This window comes from Pseudorca crassidens, chromosome 4 (assembly GCF_039906515.1).
Source record: "Pseudorca crassidens isolate mPseCra1 chromosome 4, mPseCra1.hap1, whole genome shotgun sequence".
In the NCBI taxonomy this organism is placed as follows: domain Eukaryota; kingdom Metazoa; phylum Chordata; class Mammalia; order Artiodactyla; family Delphinidae; genus Pseudorca; species Pseudorca crassidens.
The window spans coordinates 142,881,051-142,908,672 of NC_090299.1; the positions used below are offsets into that span (position 1 = coordinate 142,881,051).

At 34.6% G+C, this 27,622-nt stretch overlaps 1 protein-coding gene across 3 annotated transcripts in view; it reads right to left on the reverse strand.

Annotated features, from left to right (window-relative positions):
- Nucleotides 1-27,622, reverse strand: part of GRID2 (glutamate ionotropic receptor delta type subunit 2) — a 1,388,195-nt gene that overhangs the window by 564,026 nt on the left and 796,547 nt on the right. For all 3 annotated transcript variants that reach the window (XM_067736951.1, XM_067736950.1, XM_067736949.1), the window contains exons 5-6: nucleotides 14,177-14,230; nucleotides 6,526-6,699 (exon numbers count right to left, since the gene is read on the reverse strand). In XM_067736951.1, the coding sequence (XP_067593052.1) occupies nucleotides 6,526-6,699; nucleotides 14,177-14,230 (228 nt within the window). The remainder of the gene's footprint in view (nucleotides 1-6,525; nucleotides 6,700-14,176; nucleotides 14,231-27,622) is intronic.

Genomic DNA, 27,622 nt, shown 5'->3' on the forward strand with positions numbered 1-27,622 from the left:
ACATGACAAATATCATAAGCTATTCACTGTGAATGTGTGTTTACATTAACTCTTTCTTCTTCTAATGTAATCATGTTACCTTCCCTCTATACAGATTTAAAATGAATTATACACGTTTGATAAGCTGTATTGCACTCTTACACTTAAGTCTTGCCAGAACCAGTATCCTCATTGTTAATTACCGATGGTGTTTATTATTCAAATAAATTATAAACAATATTTTAAAAATACAGACACCAAGAGATATCCAAGGTCAATAACAGAGGTTAAATAATATAACAATGTTATATTGTTTGAAGGAAAACTCTAATAGAAAATTAAAAAATAAGAACTCAGCTATAAAAATTAAATCCATTTTAAGCAATTTTCTCAGATTTTTAAATCTTGTTATCACATTTTTTTCCTGCAAATAAAGGGGACAGTACTTTGATTACCCTTTCCTTATAATTAATCATGAAGGAATCTTATGAAATTTTCTGTCCACAACACAGCATGGTACTAAGCTTCAACTATTAGGATGCTGAAAGTTTGATACTAGGAACAACTGTTAATAAGCAGTTCCTAACAGTGCCTTTTGAGTTTTCTTTCAAAACTAGGTAAATCCACTCGTGCTTGTAGACCTTTCTTTAAACAGACTTTGAACACTCTTATGCACTAAGTGAAATTCCAGTTTGTTCTTTATAAGGAAATATTAGGATAGGATATCCTCATTCTCACCACCCCCTACCCCGCTACCCAGCCACCAGGTAATTACTAGAGGGACCAGGAGGGATGGTGCGATTGGCAATGAACGAAGAGTGAGACTTGATGTTAAAAGTACCTGATGAATCAAACTTCATCTGAATTAGACTATGAAGACCCCAAAGGTAAACCTAGACGAAACATGATGGATGAGTGAGCTGTACCCAAAAATCCAGAGCAAATCTTTTGATGATTTCTCAATAATATGCAATAATCTGGCCTTTTCTGACCTCTCCTGCACCACTGCCTCCAACTCGCTTGTTCTTAGCAACCTAGCTTTATTTTGTTTCACCCTCTGACTGATTTCTTTAAGTGTGTAGATGAGACAGTTGTGGGAGCGTCCTTTGATGTCTCTTTATCTTTCTCCATCTAGTTAACTTCCTCTCGTATTCAATTCATGGGTCACAAGCTGGGTGAATCTTATCCTGACAACTTCTCAGGATTCTCCCCACTCCCAGTCTAGGTGGGCAGTCCTCATTTTATCTCCCATACCACTTGGCGCATACCCCTATCGAAGCATATCATAATGCTAAGATTTTTTAAACTCTGCTTTTCACACTAGAATATGGGTGCTTTCTGGACAAGGGCTCATATTGTTTTCCCTTTTTACTTTTGTTTCCCTTATTTTTCATTTCCTTTTGACTTAGCCTAGAGCCTAGCATATATTTGGTTTTTCATACACTGTTGTCAAGGAAAAGAAGTCAAAGAAAGCCAAGTTTAACATCAGGTAGGTTTAACAGAAGTCAAGATAAGAGAGACCTGCCAACCTGGCTTCCATCCAAACCTGACACTTCTTGTGGCACAGTCTCCTTTGCACACCATAAAGCACGCGCTTTAGCATCCATGACAGGCTTAAAGCTGAGTGCCTTGTACTCGGTATGTGACAGGTGTTTTCAACAAATGACTACCTCTCCTCATTTCCCCACTACCTAAACTGCAGGATCAAAAGGGAGTGATGACATTCTCTGAGTTTTCTATTACCCCTTCTTTTACTTCTTTCTCAGGCAAGTACCTATTCTCTTTTGAGGTTCGTGTTCGTTTCTATGCCACACGTCACAGCACCTTTCTGCCAGCACCTACCAACCTCTTGGTCACTCTTTATTCACGACTCCTCCCTCACAGTGATCCCAAACTGCCTCCTTATATTTAAAAAAGGTCACTTCAATTTCTACACAGATGACCTTCACTTCTACTCTGGCCATGACCAACACAAATGACTATTTACTAGACCCAAATGAACAACTCCTCTAACATCTTAAACTCCAGTATCCCACCAGTCGACCAATCATTTTTCTCTACCTACTGTTACTACACTTGTTTTCTGACTTCACTGACCATGGGCACCAACCTCCTCTACATGCCAACCTTTCGATATCTGACACCTCCTTTGTCTTGCCCTGAAACATCCTCTTTCCTTCAGTTGTTTATCATCTGGTATTACTTCTAGGCTGCTCATCATCTCCGCATTCTTCCTCTGTCCTTCTCCTATTTTTCAGTGTTTCTGTCGAAAGTTTAGTACCCAGAACTAACACATTATTGCAGATGTGAGCTGACTAGGAGAAAGTAGTACAAGACGGCTGTCTCTCTTGATCTTAGCAAAATGCTTCTGACATAGAGACCAAGATTACATTAGAGTGGCTTGGAGCAAATATGACTTCTGCTATACTCAAGTCAAGTTTGCCTTCGTCTTAACAGCCTTAAACTGTCACACCAGTTCTCATCCATCTAGACTGTCTGTAATCGACTTTGAACCTATACTTTATCTCTGTCATATTTCAATTTTTAGGCATATTACTCAGTGAATATTAACAACTTGAATCTTGATGATGTAACACAATGTAAGCTTTCTCTCCTAGCTTTATGTCATTTACAAATCTGAGAGGCATACTTCATTCATTTCATTTGTGTAGTTATAAACATTTTGAAAATATTAGGTCCAAGGACAGACTCTTTGGGTGACCACAGAGAATTCCTTGCACTTCAAGAGTAGAATATTTATCAGCATGGTTTGAATATTCCTCTAGTTCCATATTTCTCAAATTGAGGGTAAGAGAAGCTCTGGTGAAAAGTTGTAGGTATTAAAGATACTCAAAGCTACAGAATACATCTGGGGCATGTTCTATGCTTATCAATTTTGCTTATCAATTTGGAGAGAAAACAAAGTAATTTAACTGATAAATTATTTGAAATATTACTTTTAATTTCAAAGAAACTCATATGTTTTATAACTTTTAAAGATAATAATGAGACTTTAATACATTTTGAACTTTTAAAAAAATCTGAAGCCAGAGTGTTTACCATCTTCTCTTCTTAGGAGGCTTTGGTGAAAATGTTTGAATGACATCAACTTATTTAGACTTTTTAATGTCTTCCCATAAGGATTTCATAAGGAAATTTGTCAAACACTGCATTAAAATCAATATACAATAAATAGATTTATGACATTCTCCCAATCTAAAAAAAATATTAAGTAGGACTTAGTCTGGCAGTGCTTGCTCTTAAGGAAGTCCTATTATCTTATTTGAAGTTCCCCAAACCATATATTTAATAATATAGTCTACAATTTATCCAAATATTAATTTTAGTATATTAAACTCTGGTTGTCAGATCATTTTCCTTCCTTTTGAAAATTGGGATAATTACCAATGTCTTGTACTTGGGTTCTCTTCTCAAGTACTTTTCTAAGTTGCAATATTGTGATCATATCTACTGGTTTATTTACTGCTCTGAGCAATTATTTCTCAGGCCTCATTTTAGAAGAGCAAGGTATACTCTAACGATCTGCAAACCCCTGCTCCTTCTATACCAGCGGTTTACTTTTCTTTTAATGACTTTAATCTTTCCAATTTGAGGACACTGTTTTCCTAGATGGAGAAAACAGAAGCAAAAGGATTTGAATATTTCTATTTTCCCTCCATTGGCAGCCAAGCTAACATTAGTTTCACCAAGCAGTAAATGGTTCACTTCTTTCTTGCTTCATATATTGCTAAAAACTCTGTTTCTAGCTAAAAGGTATCTTTAACATTTATTTTGCAACTTCAGCTAATCCTGGATTTTAGTCTTTCTGGCACTAATTTAAAGATTGAGGAAACATGTTTTTTGTTCTTTGTAAATCTTACTCCCCTTTCTACGTATACTGAAATATGTAACAGCCTGGAGATCTCTACGTGGGCTCACCGTACCCTCTTCTCCTCTGTTGTAGTGATTATTGTGATTTTATAGCTAGGTTTCTATTTTTAGAGCTGACTTGAATCATATTTTCATAGCTTTTTTCTTAGTTTGTTTTTTAACTGTACCCTGCTGATAAGATATGTCTGTGATCATTTTTATCTGCACTGTTTTTATGGACTCCAAGTTGAGAGGGCTGCTTTTCCTAGGGACCCTCACGGGGGGGGGGGGGTCCAAATTTTTAATAAGTACTTTTCTTGTTGTTTCCTTTAACTTCAGTGAGATAAAATATGCACCAAGGCAAAGCCTCTATATCAAATGCTCTGCTTTTCGTGGGACATTTTAAATTCAAGAGCCCTGCATTTAGACACTTCACTATATAAATCTTCACATATCAAAGTTTCTGTCAGTTTGCCTTTTATATATTAAACATTCAGTCTAATTCTATTACATATACTAGGGACACTAAATGTAATACATGCACAAAGAAAAAGTAATCATCCTGTTTTCTTCTATCTGTGGGTTTGAGGGGAGTATGATGAAGGTATAGGGAAGGAGGAGTGGTGCTTCCAGTACATCCTTAATTCATCAGATAGGTCTGGGAATATAAAGATAAATAAAATATTTGTTCCCTGATTTCAAGGAATTCATTAATTGAATCAGAAGGATTGTGCTGTTAGGTGAATGTGCTTTAAAATACTATACAATGACTTTCTGCTTTCCCAGTCTGTCCATTTCCTACTACCTCTTTTGACAGGAACAGCCTTTAATATCTCACGATTTTCTAAATCAAAGTTCTTTCGTGTTTTTCTCTATTTAAAATTCTATCATTTCCACATGAATTATATTCATGACCAATTAATATGAAAAGATGGGTCACTGGAAGTATGAAACTTAAACCTTGTTTAGGCTTGAGTAGCTTACTTTGACCCCTGCGTTCTTATCAATTACATTCAAATCCACAAATATTTACAAAGGTGCAAAGCACCATGGTAGATATGATGGGAGAAAGAAAAATAGACAAGTAGTTAATGTGATTTTATGATGCCTGGTTCTGGAGAGAACCTATTCTAAAAGAGCTTAAAATTTAGTAGGAAAGTTCTATGGGCAATGATCCCAGAGCCAGCTGCCTGGTAAATACACATGGCTCATTACAATGGTAATAAGTATGAAGAAATGGTTAGATAAATGGTAATTTATCTAAAAAAATTCAAAGCTGACTAAAAATAGGGAAGCTGTGGAGTTAACTTTCAAACAAAGAAGTAGTTTTGCCAAGTCGACTTATTTATCCAGTATTATTGGGAATGAACTAGTTCTCCTAGGATTATTTTCCCAAGCTTTTCAAACTAAACATCTCTAAGTACTAAAATGTTTTTGATATTAAACATTTTGAAGGAATATATCATTTTTTTAACCTATGAAATTGATCATGACTTTAACCTCTGTTGATATCTCAGCGATACTGTTTAAAAATTAACTAATATACTAGCAATGTTCTACAGTGGTACTCTTAGGAACTGCTTTATGATATAGAGTTGTTTTACAGGGAAAGTCCTGCTCTGATAGGATATCTGAATTAGTGTATCTGGTTTTTTTTGTTGTTGTTGTTTGTTTTTTTTGCGGTACGCGGGCCTCTCACTGTCGTGGCCTCTCCCATTGTGGAGCACAGGCTCCGGACGTGCAGGCTCAGCGGCCATGGCTCACGGGCCCAGCCGCTCCGCAGCATGTTTGATCTTCCCAGACCGGGGCACGAACCCGTGTCCCCTGCATCGGCAGGCGGACTCTCAACCACTGCGCCACCAGGGAAGCCCTAGTGTATCTGTTTGATTTCTCTTTTCCTGTCTCTTGCCTAGCTCGAGTGCTTCTTATGGAGCCCTATTCTTGTTGATGTGCCTGCCTTTGTTAAACCTCCATCAGACTGACATATTGAGAACTCCAGTGCAAAGAGAAATAAAACAAAAAAATCTGATAGGATTTTCCTTAAGAAAAAGAAATAGGCTCCAGGTGAGTATTAAAAGGCCATTCTTATGAGTAAGCTTCAGGGACTTGGGGTTCTTTATTTTGCTGCTCAGAGATTGTATTCATCTACTTTCAAATTCTTTGTTGTATTCTGAATAGCAAAGGTTTCAGCTATATCCCCTCTGAGTTGGATATAACTTTATAACACTACAGCATTTTTTGGATTTCTAAATTTTTTTTGGTGAAGTTCTTCCAATCGGAAATTAATCTTTAAAAAAGAATAAACGTCTATATCCTTGTTATGCCAGAAAAGGCAAGCAAATTTATTAGCTTAGTAATTTGGAGTTTGGCATTAAGGAGTATCAATCACAAATTCACCATGAGAAATGCTATCGATTTAATTGCTGAAAAGAAATAAAAAACGTTTACTTATTATATTTTTATTAAACAAGTAGATATTTTGCTGTAATGAGGTCAAAATGATCAAAGACAGATTCTTAGCACTCTCCCCATCAGACTTATGAAATTGCTGGAAGAGGAGAATAGTTCAGAAAATGGAAATGTGTACAATTCTGAGTGCAATGCCACTGGAAAAGCTCTCTCTACAACTGCCCAACAAAACATCCTTGAAGGAATATCCAGGGACTTAGAATATACCTCCATATTCTGAGCAAATGGATCCTTTGGATCACACAACGTTGAAGATATTCGATGGTTGCCACGGAAACATCGCTGACTTATATTCTGGGGGACTGGAAATGTCTGACGAATGATGGTTAACCTTCCAATTGACCTTCTTACAAGTTCCTGTACGTCCACATCATTTATTTCCTATAAGATAAGAAAGGGAAGAATTAGAAATGCTTTAATACAGTAACGGAAACACAAAACTATTAATGAGTTGTTATCTGGAAATGCTAAGAGATTCCATTACTGTAATACATTTGCATAATGCTTAGCCCACATCCAAATGAAAGCAACAACACATGTTCATTAAAATAATCGACTCATATGTAGTTGCTGTCTGTGCTTTAAATTATATGCATTTATGTATATAATTTATTAATACCTAAATAATTTCAAATGGAGCAAACGACTTAAACATATTTTATTAATAATAAGTTTATAATATGTTGAACACTTCAGAAAAATATGTGTTGTCTAAACATGGGAAAACGTCGCAAATAACTTGCTATTACACTTAATTATTCATTAATGGATTTCAAGGTACTTTGACTACCTAGGAAGATAGTTATAATGTAAGAATAATATATATTGTTCTTAGCAATGAAAAATGAGGTTCTTAAATAAGACAAGTAGAGAGAGAATGAGGAGATATTATTTTTTAAGACTTTTTCCCAATTATGTCTTAGAACTACTGGTGTTAACTCATACATTTCTCTTGGTAAAGAATAAATAAAGGATAAAACAGAGTGTTCACTAACTGCTGAATGGATAAGTTAGTATGTAATTGTGTTCTTAACATAAAGATGAAAAATTCTGTTGATTAATGCAGTGTGAACTCCAGTGATGTTTATCCAAATTAATGCTAGTTTGTATATAAGCATGTGCCGAACTCAAAGAAAAGCATTTTCTACTTCTTTCTCCCTGCCACCTCCCAATTCCACACTTAAATTTTAAGATTTGACTCAATCATGGATGTAAAAGTAATAAAAATAACATAATATTTTCATAACGTACATCTGTTCTAACTGAACATTATTCTAATTGGAATTAGAATAGGACTGATCAGAATAAATTTTAGCTTTAATGTAGTCTTTACTTAGGTAGTTTGTGCTCCATGGTGTCCATTTGGAACCTTTTAAATCAATGAAGCCTTCGTAATTAACATATTATTGGTTTCAACAGATTCTTATGGCATCTGAAGTAAAAAATTTGACACATGATACATTTTGGAATACAATGAGCACTTCTCAGTTTTGTTTCAAAGAATTATTACAGAATAATGAAAGAGAAAAAGATGATTTACAAGTGTAAATTTTCTTCTTTCCTTACTACGTTAATCACATATTATTCTTTCTTATAGCATATATTAGCTTTAAAATTCATCTTTTATTTATGATCTTTCTGAAATATAGATTTCTCTAAAAATAAAATAACACCTGCCATCAGCTATATACAGTGTAATATCCTGGATTTCCAGTCGATTAATCCTTAATGTACCATAAAAAATTATTTTTCTCAGTTTAAAATGCCATCTTTTTCTTTAGTGCGTGTCATTTCACTGGCCCCCAAAATTTCTGTCTGGCAAAAGGCAGGTCACTTTTTAAGTCTCTGTCATCTACTCACAAAATAAAATTAAACGGTGTCTGTCAACTTCATTTTAAGCCTGAAATTTAACTAGAAAACTTTCAAAATTAATTATTATTGCTATTCAATGTCTTTACATTTTTAAAAATTTCGTATTGTGCAGATGGGAATTTTCATTTAAAAAGGCAGTGAAAAAATTCTACCACTCTTCGCATAATATTGACTAAGTGTGTTATATACATGGTCATTTTTTCTTTAGCAATACTAAGATTTATCAACATTTTGTCAAACAGCACCATTTCTACACGCTCCAACCATGGTGAGCTACAAATCAGCACATTAGAATAAAAACTTACATTTATTAAGACCCTGCTATATTTTGGTCAAAATACTAAGTACTTAACCTGTTATCTCATTTCCTGCTAAAAACTACATTCTGATTCAGATACTGTCATTCTCATTCATAAATAAGGAACCAAGGAGATTCCAAGCTCTTCATTCAAAATACCCTTTATTCATAGTATGAATTTATAAATGTCATCAAAAGAGACACTCTCTGAAGTAATTACACAAGAAATCCATTTTTCCTTACAGGAATTATTTAGATTAATATGCATAAGTGATAGGAATTAAAACTATAAAGATATGTTATTCCAGCATTTAATAGTCTGATGATTCTATAAGAAATGATAAACTCATCTATCATGAGCCACAGTCTTTAAGAGGACTATTTTTAAACCCACAAAAGAGGATGGTTACCTTTAACAGGTTCTAAAAGTTGAAGTTCACAGGTGTCTTAGCGACTAAGCTATATTTGAGAAAATGTCAATTTGAATTGAATATATTTTGCCTATTATTATTTGGGGAAGGGAAAAGAAAGTAATATTCTGGGAGGAAAGAATCTGCCATTCTGAATGAAGCTAACAGACAGTCTGTCTCAAAAAATTCACTTGCAGTTTTAGTTTTGACACCTGATCTCAAAATTAGTTTGATAGTGATATGAAAACTTGATCAGACAGCTATTTTATATTTAAAGAACTTTACTTCTGCATTCCAAAAGGTGCATTTCAAGAGTGACAGATGCAATGTCATATAAACACCGGAAGCCAAGTGAATATTTAATCTATCAAGAGATACTTTTAAATGAAAAATAAATCTGTAAATAAACTGCTTTCATTAAAATATGAAACTATTGTATAATCTTTGGGAATCTACATTATTCTAATGTGCTGAATTTTTTAAATGTTAAAATATCTGAGTTTTTTAAATAATCATATGAAGAACCAGTTCAGTACATACTCTACCAAGCCCCCTGTACTACCCAAATATGCTACTCTTTAGAAAGAGACAGAAATTTCCTGAGTTTGAAAGAATTTAAAGAAGGTAAATTATAAAATTATTTGTCCTTTTTGTATTCTTGATTTGAATGAGTACATTTATGAAATAAGAATATTGCAATGAAAAATGAACAAATATGTTTTAGTATACCTAATTTTTCTCAATTTTTTTTCATTAAGAGCAAGGCATACTGTCTTTTACCCCCAAAATAATTTACATGGATAATCAAAAATTATTAAGAATCAAATGAATATATCCGAGGAAAGATTTTTATCACTTTACTGTGACAGTTTAATGTAGGGCAAACTCTGAACTGTAAGAGCCAAGGAAGAGGAAAGCGAAAATATCTGATAGGGATACAACTCCGCCAGAAACAGCCACTTCCCAGAACAAATCTTTTAGGAGAATTGGATTGCTCCTGAATCCTTGTAGGGTATCAGCTTTAGGCGTAAGTTAATAGAATTCTAGAGAAGGAAAGACTCTCAAAATCTATTAGGTTGGTTGCCAATCTATATTATATAAACTATTTCAGAGAAGGGACCCCTTCCTCCTTTTCCCATTCTTTTATCTCTTAACATTGAACAAAGTTCTTGGCTCACAGTGGGTATTCATTAAAGGTTGATAAATGAAAAACTGAATGAATGGCAAGATTTCACCAAAACGTCTTCTAAAGATAGATACCTGAAACTTTGAGTATAGACTTTGCGGTGCTTTAATAACTCTACCCATTCTAAATAAAGCAGATTTTAGTAATGATATTAAGCAGTGTACTATGTGGTATAATTTGAAAAGAGTATGCTTATTGCTGTTGCTGCATTGCTGATATGTTTACATTCTTCATGCTTTAGCAAAGATGATCCTTTAATGCTTCCATAAAGTTTAATATTAACATGAAATAATTACACATATATTATGAAATATGGAACAAAACCAACTGTAGACTATAGCAGCAGGAAGGGGAGCAGAATGGCAGCTTTCTGCTTGACAGATTAGTAGTGAGCAGTTCAATTAATCACTAAACTAAAAAAAATATATATATATATTCATTATACATATTGGCTTTTCAAATCTCAACAACAACCCCCTTCTCCTTAACTGCAGAACTAAGCAGTCATTAGCAGAGAATAGTAGCTTAAACTATTTAAATAAGAATTCAGGATGCCAAAGGTCAGGTTCGGTATCATCAGGGAATAGAAGGGTGACTATAGCATTATGTTTCTGGCTGCTCTAAACAGTGTATATATCTTCCTACCTGAATTTCTAACTTTTGTAAAACTTAAATAAAGTGCTTGACCATCTCCTTCAGGACCCTGAAGGGATGACAGTACTTATATGGAAAGGCTGTTCTGTGCTGGATCGACTGATTGCAGGGAAAAGATAAATACCATTACCAACTACTAACATATGATTGATTATACCATATGAACTAGCATAGCCTCTCATTATTATAGCACACAATGCAAGCAAAAAAAATATATTGTTCTCAAGTTTTGACATCAATTTGTATGATGATGCACAATGCCAACTTTGATTTATAGTTTCTCTCTGAGAAACTACTGGTGCAGTAAGATTAAATAAATGTTTGCAACCCATTTTAAAATTAGCAACAAAATAGTAGCTACACAAACCAAACTAGTGAGATTCACGATTTCCATGTTCAATCAAAATGGGCATGTGCATGTTGTTGGGTTTTGTTGTTGTCATTGCTCCTTTTAGAGTTTATTATCTTCCTAGCAAATTCGAGAAATCCATGTTTCTTATTTTACGGAAACTCAGGTAAATTGTGATTCATCCATTATAAACAGGCCTGTAAATGAAATAAAGGTAGCAAGACTCAAGTTTCTTGAGGCATATTTCAGAGAGAATGAGGTGGCTGAATAGAATCATGTAGAAGCAAGAGTGCTAACCACAGATACATGGACAGATGGTTTTTCTTAGGGATGAAAATACAGAAAATATGCTTGATCTCTGAGTTTTAACCCAGTTTAGAAAAAAATAATAATAACCAATATAAACGGTGTGGGATGTGAACGTAAGATTTTTCAAAGGCTAAGTGGTATTGACCTGCCCCACCTAAAATTACAGCTTTGCTCAAGGACTAGCAAGGAGGGCTATGGGTAAAAAAGAGATAAGGGGTTCAGTAATGGTAAAGGTGAAGTTATAGTTATGACCGTTTACGGTAGGAAACTAAAGCGTGAAGGAGGAGAAAAGAATTGAGGTTTTCTATACTGTGTTCTATAATTCTAACATTTCTGAGTTATTTGCCAGTTAGATTGCTTTGTTTTGTGGATGTTTTTATTTTTCTTGCAATATAGTGGCCCATATTATGGAATACTCACTTAAAGACATCATTTGCCCTCCTAATATTTTATGAAATAAAATTTAATGAGAAGTTCAACAAAATGAGTTGTAATGTTTATGAAAGATATAGTAAAAGAGAAGCTATTATTCTTTCCATGATATACATCATCAATGAAATACATGCTACTCTGTCACACTTCCTCTTTATGATATGAAGGAGCGATTTCTTGCACAGCACAAACTGACAAATAAGCAGTAGACAGACGGACACTGGTGTTCTGGGAAGCTCTCTCTACCTCGGTTCACACTTCTAACATTCACGTATAGCTTTAGAAGTTAAGGTGAATATGGAAAAAGAAAATTAATTCAGGGGTCCCTTCTGCAATCTTACCAAAGAATAGAAAGGAATGGGCATTTCCATTTATCAACTATAAGTATTAATTGGTTTGATTAATCCATGTCTCTAAGGAGGCAAGAAGTCACTTTTTCCCCCTAGTCATCAATATTGACGTAAACAAGTAAAATGGCTCCAGTTTGTTTTATATCAGAAAATCTGTGTGGTCTCTTCCCCATCAGAAGGTGGGTGTGAGATAAAAACAAGGAATTAGGAAGATTCTCTATTTCAAAAAATAGTAATCTAGAAAATAATAAGCTAAAGACAAAAGGTAATAGAATAATAGCTCCTATAAGATTGAAATTCAGATAGCAGAAATTTCAAAACTATACCTATAAGGAAAATTAACAAAAAAGAAAACAAAGCAACAACAACCAAAGCTTTAGATTAGAAAAGACTTGTTTTAAATCCCATTATCACCTCTTCATAGTTGTGTAATATTTTACAAACTGCTTAATTTATTTGAACCTCAGACTCTTTGCAGAAAATTAGAGATGAAATTACCTAATTTGAAAAGTTATTAGAAGGTTTGTTAAGTTTCCCTTTTCCCTTTACTCTGTCCTGATGTTTAGTCATTTTAGATTGACTTAAAAACTTCATTGAAAAGTAGATCTCACATATACACATTATCTGTCAGGATCTCAGAAAAACACAGCTTAATTTGACATAAGAAATACACTGACAAATCATGTAGACCTAAAGTTTTTCAGACTGAAAACAGACTTGTAAGATGTTTCCAGTGACTTTAAACTGAACTAAAAAGAATCATCAAGGGAGCTAAAATTCCATCAATGAAGTGTGGTGTAGGAGAAACAACTTGAAACTAAGAAACATTTTTATTTTTCTGTGTAAGGAGAGGCAAGTCATATACCCTCTGTGGACCCCATTCCCTCAACACTTCATAATACTATTTAGTATTCAACAAAATAATATGTGAGAAAGTGATCTGTGAACTTTAATGTGCTCTGATCATTATTGCAGTACCGTTTATTGAGTGTCATTTGTCAGGCACCGTGTTAAGAGCATTAGATAATATTTCACCTACTTTTCATTATGAACTTGTAAAGTAAATGTTATTATACATACCGTGCAAACAAAATAAAATCTGAGGCACAGGATGATTATATTATATATCCATAGTAACACAGCTAACCAATCTCATAGCCAGGATTGAACCTATCTTGCTGACTGCAAAACCAGAATTCCTGCCCAAAATGCTACTTTGTTCCTGAGACAAAACTTATTATTCTATAATTCAATATTTGGTATCTGTTGATAAATAGCACATTATTTTTATTCATAAGTAATAGATATGTTGAATACTAGATCTTGTTGATCCATTATTTGTCCCAGACTGATCTGCTCATCGCCCTTTCCAACTCTGACTGGCAGGTGCTAATGGAACAACTTATTTCACTAAGCTCTCATGTTGCAATACTGTACTTTTAATCTTATGCACTGTCCTTACAGAAAAAAAAACAAAAAACAAACAAAAAAAAAACTTTCACAAGGAATTTGACAAGTTGGTGAATTGTAAAACAGTTATATTTCTTTATGAAAAGAAAAACAATCTGCTCTTGTTTATTCATATTCATGTGCTGAACTATTTAATCCACTTGTAAGGCGGTGGGGTACAAAAGTTCTAGAAACAACAGTAAAACACAAATGGAACACAAGCCCTCCACTGGGAGGAATTCACTTTGCTTACAAAGAAGAACTGTACTTTTTATAAAGATGATCTCCTGATGTAGGCAGTGTGTGCCAACGGAAAAGACTGAAAGATATTCAGTGGGGAAGACGTTCTCCATTTATTTTGCTCATACAAAGCCCTTTATAATTTTCAAAAACTCCTTATTCTATTTTTACTTAACAGCATCCATTCAGTAAGCTGAAAGTATACTTTGTGTTATGTTTTCTGTTAGAAATTCAAGGCCATAGGAAATGCTGTGACTATACATATGAAAACAGGACCCAGAGTTGACAGTAAGGTTTAGTTGGCTTTACCTCATTTATAATGATCCAGTGACAGTCAAAAGCAACCAAATTCGTCTCCACAACCTGGAATAGAAAACAAGCCAGCCACCAGTCAGCATTAATTGTGGAAAAACAAATCAAACTAAATAGATATACTTGGCAAATGGCAAAAATGTATCACAGGTTAGAAAGGTCTTTGTTACTCAACTGAAGATGGAAAACCGTTATACTAAAACATGGTAAAAGCATTTGTGTTCATCTTGTAAGTGCATTGTAGACTTTCTAATTAAGTTTGAAAGTATAATTAATTAAAAACCCAGAAAAACAAAGGTTTCAACTGAAAAATAATATAAATAATAATGTTTAGTGATTCAACCGAGAGTGGAGTTCCAAACACATTTCCTAGTCCAAATAAACTTTGATGAACTTCTATAATCTACCTAATAAATATCTAAGTACATATCTCTCCATAATCTGGCTTTAACTTAACATTCTTATCTGCTACTTCCCTGTGTATACATTTGACATTGTCTTAACAAAGTAAAATGCTCTATGTTCTGAAAAGTTTTGTGTATGTGTTATTGAATTCTATTGTGTATTCTAAGGAGATCCAATCATAAAATTATCTGAATGTAAAGACTAAAAGTAATGGACATTATATTAGCACAAGTTATAGGTGGGTAATTTCAGTAGTTTTGCTAATAATATGAACAGAAAGAAAACTTATGTAAAAGAAAAATGAACTATATATAGGGAGCAATACTGACTGAATAACTTTGGATAAATTGATTCGAAATGATCCTTTGCTTAGGCCAAAAAAGGCAACCCTTGTACAGGTGCATGTCCACGTGTGTGGGTGTGTGTGTCTGTATGTGTGTGTCCAGAGGTAGCTTTTGTATCAAAGTTTCCATTCTATCCAATTTTATCGTACATATTCTAAGACATGTTCTTGTGATTCATGTCATGGAACATATAGATATATGTTAGGTTAGACTGTTTTATAAGAGATTACTGTGTTATTTTCAGCAATAATACCAAAAGCTTGAGTTTTAAGTGAAGATGCTTTCTAAAAACTAGCAAGGAATTGTTATAAAGTGAGAATTACTTTTGGGCGTTAGTCTCTGTCCTACTGAGAAATGTCCACTGAAAAATGCATTGAACACGAGAAACGCAATAGGAAATACATCTGTGCGATTCAATACTTTCTCAAAGTACATACTTATTTGCAGAATATTTTTTTAAATTTTGGTATAAATTTTATACTATTTCCATATACATCAAATAGATTCTTATGACCTTACTAAGGTGCATAGATAACATATTATCATAGAAGTGAGGACACGTTATCTATTTTTAAGTCATAAAATTATTACCTATTTTTTTATGTACACGTATGTTCAACTTTTAGATGAAACAATGTAGAAAATATGACCCATGGCAGTTTTCAGTTTTAGCTAAAAAAAAATCAGTTTAAACCAGTAATGGCATCCCTTATTTCTAATTTTATAATTATTTTCTTTAATAATCTTAGACAAACCATCAGTAATTTATTAGCAATAAAAAGTGTTAAAAACCAAATGGGACCTCCATAAGAATTTAAAGGAATACAAACTGGAGACTCAGATATACGGAAAATAGTTCTATGGATAAAAAAGAAAGTTTTATATATATATATATATATAGGGGAAAAAAAGTATGACTGAAACATGGAAATAGGAAGAATTCAGAGAAAAGAGAAGTGAAAGCTAAGATATAGGTTGAAAGTACTTCTGAAGCAATATTAGCAGTAGAGCGAAGAGACGACTCAATTTAGCTTAAATTGTCCCCATTTAGATAATCTGTACCATGTGGCAAGATTAAGCAAAATTTAGTCTATGAGAATTCTGCATCAACCTGTGGAACTTTTTAAGAGAAAAGCTGTTTTGTGCAACAGCATTTATGAAATAAGTGGAAGTTAAGAGTTACAATAATAACACTGATCGTTTGTCTAGACCATAAAATTTATTCATCTTTCACACTCTCTTCCTTGAAATAAACTTTCAGGCAAAAGCATGAAACAGTCTATAGGTGTAGGCTCAATCTTGTGTTTCAGCAAAGGAGAAAGGCAAATATTTCATCTGAGGCCATGATTCTACTAACTATACCACCCTCCTTTGCTTAGGGTTGGCAGGGAAACAATCTTTTACTCTTCCCTTTGGTTTTACTCACGAATACTAAAATGTGGGTTTCCCTCGTGGCACAGTGGTTAAGAATCTGCCTGCCAATGCAGGGGACACGGGTTCGAGCCCTGGTCCGGGAAGATCCCACATGCCGCGGAGCGACTAAGCCCATGCGCCACAGCTACTGAGCCTGCGCTCTAGAGCCCACGTGCCACAACTACTTAAGCCCGAGTGCCTAGAGCCTGTGCTCCGCAACAAGAGAAGCCACCGCAATGAGAAGCCTACACACCGCAAGGAAGAGTAGCCCCCGCTCGCCACAACTAGAGAAGCCCGTGCGCAGCAACACAGACCTAACACAGCCAAAAATAAATAAATAAATTTTAAAAAAACTAAAATATAAGACACTTTGCAGTACACATTTGAGATGAGGGGAAAATATGAGCACATCTACAGATACAGAAATAAATCATTTATCACAGTAGCTCGAGTTCATGGAGCAGACCCCACTCCCCTACTCCCTGATGTGGTACTGTGCTAACACTGCAATAAACCCCTGTTATGTTCAGACATTGTATTTTGGGTTTACTGATTAGAGTAACTTATCCTATCTCTTCACTGCAATACAGTTTTACTAATCTTAGCTAGGCACCTTCTTCTAACCTTAATACATTTTAATAAACATACTTATTAGAGTAATTTTAAATTCTGTGATTTTATAAAGGCATGATTTCAAAACTGTGCAATGTTTGTTGGCCTCTTCATAAATACTGAATGCGCAGGACTTTTTTATGAGCCCATTTTTCTTTGGGGAAGGAAAACAAGTTACATCAGAAAAGTACTTAATAATGAAAAAGTAGTATTGTCCCTTTAATTATATTATTATATTATATTATATATTATATAATAAAATATATTTTAAATATATTAAATATATAAATATATATTAATATAATATATTATGTTATATATTAAATATTTAAATATATTTAAATATATTATGTTAATTATATATTATATTATAAAATATACATGCATACACAACTAAAATTGATGTATTACTGCAACACCATGTTATAAAGAAGCTCTGAAACTTTTTTATTGCTATGTTGTACACAGAAAGTTAATGCTTCCACTACCTGTCTCAGGAGCTGTCCACTAATAGAGGAATACAATTTCCTTAGGTTTAGGTTAATATCTTCATGCACAACAAATGATCTGGCATGACTTCTCTGATTTTTTATAATCGAATGTTATTAAAAGTGAGCAATGTAAAAAGCCACTAATTAAAAAGGTATCTGATACCTGTAATGGAAGGAGTATTTAGTAAGGGACATAAAAAGATGATGGGGACTTCAATAGCCTAGACCTTGGAAACCTACTATATATCTATTTACATTAGGTGTATATTTATATATATTACATTGATATCTATATATAATCTACTACTATATCTATACAGGTATGTAACATATATGTATGTATGTATATATCCAGAGAAGTAAAATTTACAGTAGAGTTAAAAGAAAAGGTAAACAGGAGTGATAATATTGTTTACGCTTTTCCCATCTAATCAAATAGAGCTAACATGTGGTGAACATTCTTAGGGAAGACATATTTACATAAAAAGAAATTCTCAGTATTTGTGTAGATAACAAATGTCAAACAACTATTATAAATCTGAAATCAATTCATCTGATAAGTTTTAAATTTTTTATTAATATTAATCACTTCCATTTGATATACTTTAGCCTAAGTAACGTTATCTCAAACTAATTGCATTACCAACTTGAAGGACTGAATTACGTTTGGATAAAGGCTTAAGAAGCAATTGTAAGACATTCTAGAATATTTTAAGCCTTCATACTTATCTTCAGTTGTACTAGAACTCAAACAGGGAAAATTGTTTTTTTCTTGTCTTCCTTACCTAAGTAGCACATCTCCTATTTCAACAGTAAACATATTTGAAGTCAATGAAAAAGATTTAGCAATTGGATTGAAATATTTCCTTTTTTTCCCAGTGGCAACCTATTTTATATCTAAGTCCATTACTGTTACAGTTGCTTGGTCTCACTCTGTGGATTCTTATAAATGTCTAGCAAGTTAGTACATCCTAATTGTACTATTTAACTGAAAATTTCAAAAAAATTTTTTGACTGCTATGAAATAATGATGGTCCTAAAAAATAATATATATTTTATTACCATTATAATAGTAAGCACTGCCCAAAAGATCACATTATGCTTGTGATCAAAAGAAAGTGGCAGGTCAGTAAGAAAAAACTAACCAATGAGGACTCTAGTAGGTTTGGTTACGAAATAACAGGAAGAAAGGAAGTATGGGTTTTGCTTGGTCATCTGTTTCTCTCCCCTCTTGCCCCGTGCTCCTCTCTTATCACTACACATGTAGAGGGAGCTTGGTGCATATTCATATAGGGTTGCTACCACATCAATCTATAGTAACATAGTTATAACAAATGAGACTACACTACCCCCCAAGACGCTGAGCTTACTTTAAGAGAACTGAACAAAAATGGGGGAAAAACAAAATCAAGTCCTGTCAGGAAGACAAGTGATGAGTAAGGACAGACCATCTGTCACTGGCAGGAACTTTAGAACTTCTGAATCTTTAGAAAAGCCCGACAATTTATCACCATGTCTTCCATCATCCGTTCTCAAATCTTGAGATGTGCTAAATATAAGACAATCTGAAGCAAAGAAACTGCCAGAGCGTGTATCTCACTGATAATAAATGTGCAACAGTTCCTACGAGCACAGAGGACAACTTAATTGACTCAACAGTAACAGCAGCGTGCTGTTTTCCACTCAACCTTGTAGCTTAACCAAATTAAGCTCACTCCCTTTGCAGGATATACTACATATTACACATTTATGCAAAGGGTTCCTGTGCTCTGTACATCTGCAGCAGCAAAGATATCAGGTGTCTGCTTCCTATCCCTGCCCGTTCCAAATCACCAAGTGGAATCCTCTGATTCAGTGGCCTGCCTGGGGAAAGACCCCGCAGTTATTTGGAGCAAGTGGCCGGAGAAATACTAAAGAGCTACTCCCTTCCTGGCTCCTCACTTACTGCAATACTATAGCTTATCTCAGCACTTCTAGAACTGTATTCTGTGGAACACTATTTCCACTAAACTTTGTAAGCATTCAGAAACCAAACAGATCTAGAAATGCCAAGTTCAGCTAAGTTAAACAGATGTCATTACTGCATTAATCCTCCAAGCTTTTAACAGGTTAATATCAACACTGAAATATAACGAATACAAAAATCATATTAACGCATAATATTGTTTCATATAATATTATTTTGAGCATATGACTTCAGACTTATGAGCTCTGAAGTCAGAGAGTTTTCTCTATTTTCTTACAGTGTGACTTTGAACAAATTACCAATTCTGTAAGCCTCAGTTTCCTAATTTGTCACTAGGGTTAATGAGAGTGCCCATGTGATAGAATCATGACAAAGATTAAATGCAATAATAGCATATAGTAAACTCTCAATAAATACCAACTCATCATATTTTAATGAATGTGCTTTATGGATCTCCAAGGTAAGATGTTTGGAATTTAGCATATTCCAAATGATTTTGACCACAGAAACCATTTTTCCCACTACAGATCTGATGGCATTAGTACTTTTGCGTTGATGGAGACCAGGATCGATGTTACTTAGCTACACATTTCTAAGAATTCTAAAATTTTATTGAAGCACTGTGAGGAATTTTGTAATTTTAAAAACATGGCCTTACAATAATCCTACAGAGAGTCCAAGTAACAAGGGATATTTTTCACAAAAAAAAACATATATTAAAAAATTCTGAATTACCATATTTTATGTAAAACCCAAACACATATGTAATAGTTCTGACAAAATAGTGATACTTATTCTTCTTTCTTTTTATTCTTTTTCTCCATTTCTAATTAAGACAAAACCAAACCAAACCACTATCCTCTTTTCCAATAAAATACAGAAAGGGTGTATATCATGTATAAAATTAATATTGCATTAGCAGATTTTTAGCAATAGATTCATGGATTTATAGTACAAACTCAACATCCGGTTGCCTGAGTGTCATATATATACTGCACTACCACAGACTTCTGCTAGAAAACGCAATACAATTAAATACTATAATTCTCTGAAATGCAGACTGACAACACAAAGCTCCAACCTTAAGGTACACTAAGCATGTACGAGACTTTGCTTTGCTTTGTTTTTGTTTTTAGCTTATTTGGTTTTTGTTTTTCTTCTCACTAGAAGAACTGAAGCCACAGTATAAAGAGACACTAGCGTATCATTTGTGTAGATTCCATTTCTAAATCCCAAGAATACCCAGCAGATGGCATCAGTAATCTCTTGCGCTGACAGTGGGCAGCAAGAGGATATTCCGAAAAGACTGTCTTGTTTGCATTTCCCCTGGAGCTCAGCATGGATCCCCAACTCTCTTCTGTTCTTATCCAAGCAGCCACTATCTGCCATCCCACTCTGTGCCTTTTGCTTTAGAATCTCTGCTCTGATCTTCCAGCTGGAAGACCACAAATACACTTTCATCCAAATTCTCTTGCCATTACTGCCAAAGTTATTTCATAAACGGATATGCTAGAATTATTGTTACTGCTGTGCGGATGGGTCTTCCCACACCCCCTGGGAGGTGGAAATATGCCACCACTGAGATTTGGCCAACAGTATGCTACCTGCTATGCTTCTTAATGCCGAAGGATGGGCACTAACGTAAGAAAATAGAGAATCTGTGTTCATCATACGGCATAGACCACATTCCTGTGTCCTAAATTATTGAACAGTGATTAAAAGTGAAGTCATGATTTCAATACTTTGCCTGATGAAGCTATAAATAAACACTTGACAATTATTTCCAGTGTGGGGACCATTGTGTTACTGTTTTAACTCTGTTTCTGCTTGCATTGGGATTCTTTTAGACGTCAGCTGTAGTGATTAAAGGTACATTATCCCAAAACAATTAAGAAAGGCAGTGTTTGTTGAAGGACCACTCATCTCTTGCCGTGTCTGTTTTATCATATTCTAATACGTTAACTTTTAGCACAACACAGGAATTACATTAAAATACTTATTTTACTTTATTTTTTGAAAGCTAAGTGACCCTTGGCAGAGTAAATTAATTCTTAAGTATAACTGGCCAAAAAAATAAGTATAAGTTCTTATTTGGATGTTGATCAGAGCTGAAAATGACAATCTGGGGACACTCTGGCACTTAATTGCTAGGTTTTATGAAATAAGGCTTTCTTGGTATCTTGAAGCAAATAAAGAAAAAAAATCTTACAGAGAAGTCTACTGATCACATCAAAAGGCAACATACAGGCCCTTCACAACTGTGAACTTTCATGCTTTTGCTCTGTTCCTTTTGATCTGTTCTCTTTTCTCTCTCCCTGACAAAGTACTTCTCAAAATTCAAAGACTGAAACAAATGTCAAATCCTTTCCCACCCGTACCTCCCTAACCCCAAGCAGTATCGTTCCCCTTCTTGCACTCTCTAACACTGTGCCTTTATTCCAGCCTTAATTAAATAGTGTGTAGTTAAGTAACTGGCTGTGAGGCCGTCTTGTGTTTTATATCCCACTTACTCCCTGTGCTTCCGCTGGACCGCTTTCTTGCTGGTCCTCAGCAACCAAGACTTGCACTTGTCTCCTCCTTCCCTTCATCTAGCTTTCTGTCTAAATATCACTCCACCAGGCATGCCTTCCATGATACCCATCCTTGCTCTCCCTATGCACTTATCCCACATGACACACACACACAAACACACACACATTTACTGTCTCTTTATGTGCACCAAAATATAAGCGTCACAGAAGTGAGAATTTCATTTAGATTACTGGTCCCTATCCTTAGAATAATCATAAGCAGATAAGGTTTCAATAAAACTTGTTGCCAGGCACGAGGCAGATTTTCACTAAATATTGTCTGTGGAGAAAAGGTAGTTATATAGCCCTAACTCATGTTTATACATCTGTGGATCCCAACTTCACCTAAAACCAAACCATTCGATAAACTTGTATCGACAGGAAGTCATTAGCTGGCATTTAATTTCAAAAAATTAAATAATCAGAAAGTGACCCAACTTACACTTTATCAGCTGAGGTGATCTTGATTATTTTCATGGTAATGAAGTATAGAAATACAATATTTCAAATCTCCAAAGTCAAATACCTCAGAACTTGGAGGCTATGTGATATTAGAAAAAGAACATAAAATTTGAATAACGAGGCTTGAGTTTAAATGCTGGGTCTTTTTATTGACAGTCAGATATGTTACTTACTCTGAGTCTCAGTTCCCTGATTATCTGAATAACAGTTTTTTCACAGATGTATAGTGAGGATTAAACAGATGAATGTATCTAAAGCACCTGTAACAATATGTGTTGAAAATGTTGGTCTCTTTCTTTCATTAACCCTCTTTCCCTTCTTTACTCAGGTTGCTGCAGTAATTTTGACAGTACTTACAAGAGACTATGAATGTATTTATTCAACTTAGTAAGTGTTTATTGAACATCATTTGTAGAATATCAATGATAATAATAAAGCTAATATTAATTGAGTGGTTACTATGTGCCAGGCACTATGTGAGCACTATATTTATGTCCAACTTGCATATGAAAAAGCTGAAGTAAATTACCCAAATCATAAAGCCAGGGGTGGAAGCTGGAGTCAATAATTAGTAAATATCTTTTCTATATAATATTTTCATAGCCCTCCTTCCCCAAGTTTCAGAAACTATTATGCTTTCTTAAAAATTAAAATACTTACAATTGAATATTATATAATATATAAATACTTATAAACAATGTTACAGAACGTTGTGTGGTATACACTGGAGTTTTATGGATTTGAACTCCATTGAACTTATTATTGCATCTACTATACACCTTTGAGAGAAAGAATGATCCATTGAAGAATTTGAGAAATGCAGATGATTTCATTCATGATTTTGTTCTGTGGCCATTTCTCTTAAAGTGGTGTAAGAAAATCTGCTTTTCTTTCAGTGAGTCTTAGTTCCCACATTCTTTTCAGAATGTAACTTGCTATACTGATTAACAGATCAAATCTATCTATCTATCTATCTATCTATCTTAGTCTGATTGATTGTCAGGCCAAAGGGCCAAGAGCTTCTAGAAGAAAAAATGGAAAATGAGTCTTGGGTATTGTGGCAATAAGGCGTTAGCATCTAGCTTTTGCTGTTAGTTAATCAGTTTACTACTGTTCTTGTATAACTTGGCCATATTCTGGGTTTCCAATAGCACATCACTGATGAAGCCACTATGGAAGCTGACTATTACTTATTAAAAGACATTCCTAGTTGGATATTTCTGTTATCCCTGGGCTCTTCCAGTATTTCACAGGGACTTTGCTTTCTAAAATATCAAGAATGGTATAAAATGCTGATAATTCTAGAATCAAAAGACTTCATGGGGGAAAAAAAGTCTTTCAAAAGGTCTTATCCAAAAGAAAACAAAGTATCCAAAAGAAAAACAAAGAAATGAAAATTGTGAACTTCCATGGCCATACTCCTAAAGTGACAGTGTTGGTCATTCTCAAGATATTTAAGCTCATTGGAGGTATGATCCTTGAACCTTTTACAGAATTAAAACAGCGCTGTCAAGCTTTCTGATGTTTCCAAGTTTCTTTCATAGTTTTTTCCATAAAAAGTATACCTTGTAGCCTAGTGTAAAAAATGTTTTCAATAATGTTGGACTTGACGGCATGGACACTTTCCAAAATTCCAAGCAATTGACTCTCCCGTCTGTGCTATTTCACTATAGTGAAATATAAACCATCTTTTTCTTACCACTGACAAATCACCTTATGGTGTTAGAACTGTGTTTAGTAACAAAATGTCAGTTGAAACTGAGGCACCAACTGCTGAATGCTCAAATTAAATGTCATTTGTAGAACAGAATTCAGAGTTTGACAAAGGAACCCGGGCTATGATCGCATGATATAAGAATATTCAAAATCATCTTATACATTTTAGAATTTTCATTGATCTTAAACATCTTGATAAATTTTCTCAAGTTTTAGAAAACTGTTTATATATATGCTTATCTGTCAGTGTTTACAGTACACAATTTCTACAAAATGATTAGTGTTATTACCCTGAATGTTGTTTACATACCTTAGAATACACTGCTGCACCTTTCCTAGAAATGGATCACACAACTATGTGGTTTAGTGTCACTGCAAAAACATGGCTTCCAACCTTTACTGGATACTTGATTCCAACTAGCAATTCTCCGTGTATGTATTGTCAGTTTTGCTCCTTCCTATTTCCCATGACAGTAACAATCAACCTTCAACCAGCTCCCCTAGCCCATTTCCTAACAACTTCACGAGTAACTATTTCCTAGTTAAAGTAATGATCAATGGGTAGACATAGTTTTAAGCCCTCAAATTTCTGTCCCTCTAAAATCTGAAGCAAAGCAAGTAAATAAACAAAATCCTTATTTGAATAATACTAGCTAACATTTTGGGGTTTGTACTACCTGTGAGAAGCAACGGTAACATATGTATATGTATAACTGATTCACTTTGTTATAAAGCAGAAACTAACACACCATTGTAAAGCAATTATACTCCAATAAAGATGTAAAAAAAAAAAAGATTTTAGTGTCTTTCATCAGTTAGGTCTCATAACAACCCTTTGAAGGTAGTCACTATTATTTTCTCTATTTTACAAATAAATACACACCGTCTTAACTTCATTCATCCCCTCTCTTCACTCCACAGTGAAAACAGGCACTCTTTCTCCTAAAAAGGGCCTAATCTTTTCAACAGAACTTTAGGCCCCTTTCTTCTTTCCTCCTTAAGGAATCTGCAGCATCAGTTACCTACACACTCTTGTGCCTTCCATCTCTCTCCTTTTATCACCTATGAGATGCTAGACTTCCTTCCACCTAACACATGATCTCTCAACCGACTTGTACAGACAATCTTCTCAAATATTGCCTATGACTGTTTTCTCTTTTTTTTTACACCTCCCATCCACATCTCAATCATTCTGGCTTCTGTCCACAAACACAAACCCCATCACCACCCCCAAAGCCTCTTTCATTTGGCCAGCCTCTAAGTGTCTTCAGGATCCCCCTTCACCGTGATTATCATCATCACCTCTAAGAAGTCTTCCATGATCACTACCCCCTCTCCCCCACAAATTCCTCTTCTAAATGTAGACATATACCACTGTCACTGAACATATCTAATTATATTTTAATTACCTTTTTTATTTGTCTACTTCTCCACTACACCAAAATATTCTTGAGGCAGGAATGGTGTTTCATCTATTTTTATATTCCCAACCACTAACTCTGAACCTGTCTCATAACAGACATTAAATGCTTATTGTGAACTGGGTGAGAATTATCACGTTAGAGGGTTTCTTTGTCTCATAGCCCCTCAGCCTGTGTGAACTGCCTGCAACTGTAGGTGAAAACAGTTTCCAGCATATCGTCATGTCCCATCTCAAGAGTCTATGTCTCTTATCTTCTCTACCTGAGGACCTTCTCCAGCTTATTTGGCTATATGCAAATATAACCTAGATGTAGGGGTATGTTAGCATCACTGCAGGTCAACTCTCAACCACTGGGGATGGGAGAAAGTAGATAAAGGCTTCAGTCTCCCCACCCTCCAGTGGGATGATTCTGAGGTATATTCCACACACAGTTTCTAAGAAGGTTCACCATAGGATTAAGCCCTGTTTGTCCACATTTGTAATCCATTTCCGTAATACATTTTTTTTCAATTTTTTAATTGAAGTATAGACGATTTACAATGTTGTATCAGTCTCTGTTGTACAGCAATGTGACTCAGTTATACAGATATATACATTCTGTTTTTATATTCTCTTCCATTATGGTTTATCACAGGACATTGAATGTATTTAGTTCCTTATGCTACACATTAAGACTTTGTTGTTTATCCATTCTAAATGTAATCGTATGCATTTACCAACCACAAACTCCCAGTCCATCCCTCTCCCTCTCTCCTCCTCCTTGGCAACCACAAGTCTGTTCTCTATGTCTATGAATCTGTTTCTGTTTTGTAGATAGGTTCATTTGTGCCATATTTTAGATTCCACATATGAGTGATATCATATGGTACTTGTCTTTCTCTTTCTGACTTACTTCATTTAGTATGATAATCTCTAGTTTCATCCATGTTGCTGAAAATGCCATTATTTCATTCTTTTTTATGGCTGAGTAGTATTCCACTGTATATATGTACCACATCTTCTTTATCCATTCATCTGTCTATGGACATTTAGGTGTTTCCATGTTTTGGCTATTGTGAATAGTGCTGTTATGAATATAGGGGTGCATGTATCTTTTTGAATTATAGTTTTGTCCAGGTATGTTCCCAGAGGTGGGACTGCTGGATCATATGTTAATTTTATTTTTATTTTTCTGAGGAACCTCCATACTGTTTTCCATAGTGGCTGCACCAACTTACATTCCCACCAACAGGCATTTTTGTAACACATTCTTGACTGGCTTTTATCTTTACTCTCTCATGCTCATCATTTCCTCACTTGTGCTTTTTGGGACCAATTCCCTAATAAACCATCTGCACCCAAGTCCTTGTCTCAGGATCTGTACCAGTAACTCCAACTAAGTCAGCCTTCCTACACAAAACACATAATTTACTACACATGAATAGGGAATAGCTCCTCTAGTTAAAATGAATTCTCGAGAAATAAAAGTTCTTGACAAATTAAAATAATGCACAATCTGTCCATAGGAGTTGTCTTTCTAAAACAGACCACTGAGACACTCTCATAATTCTGAAAAGCTTTGCTGTCACTTTGTAGACTGTATTTGAGGCTTCTTTACCTTGGTGATCCTCAGTTTTAGCACACACTAGAATTACCTGGAGGGCTTTTTAAACACAAATTGCTGGGCCCACCCCAGGAGTCTCTGATTTTGAAGATCTGTCATGGAGTCTGTAAATATTGCTATTTACACCCCATTCATTGTGGCATAAATCATACCCTTGCACAAATTATTCTGATCACACAATTTTCCATTTGGAGTGATGGGTTATTATTTAAAAGAATTAAATTTAGGAGATTGGTAACCATAAACATTGTTTTTATTTTACTACCATGTTTTTCTTTTTCATCTCCAAGTGATAAGGTCAGCCTTGAGTACAGGCTACCAATTATATCCTGAAATACATCATCAGATTTGCCTATTCTTTATTTTTTGTATGCCATTCCGGGTTCAACCGTGAGAATCAGTTTTGCTAAGTTGTTAAATAAATGATGGGTCAAGATT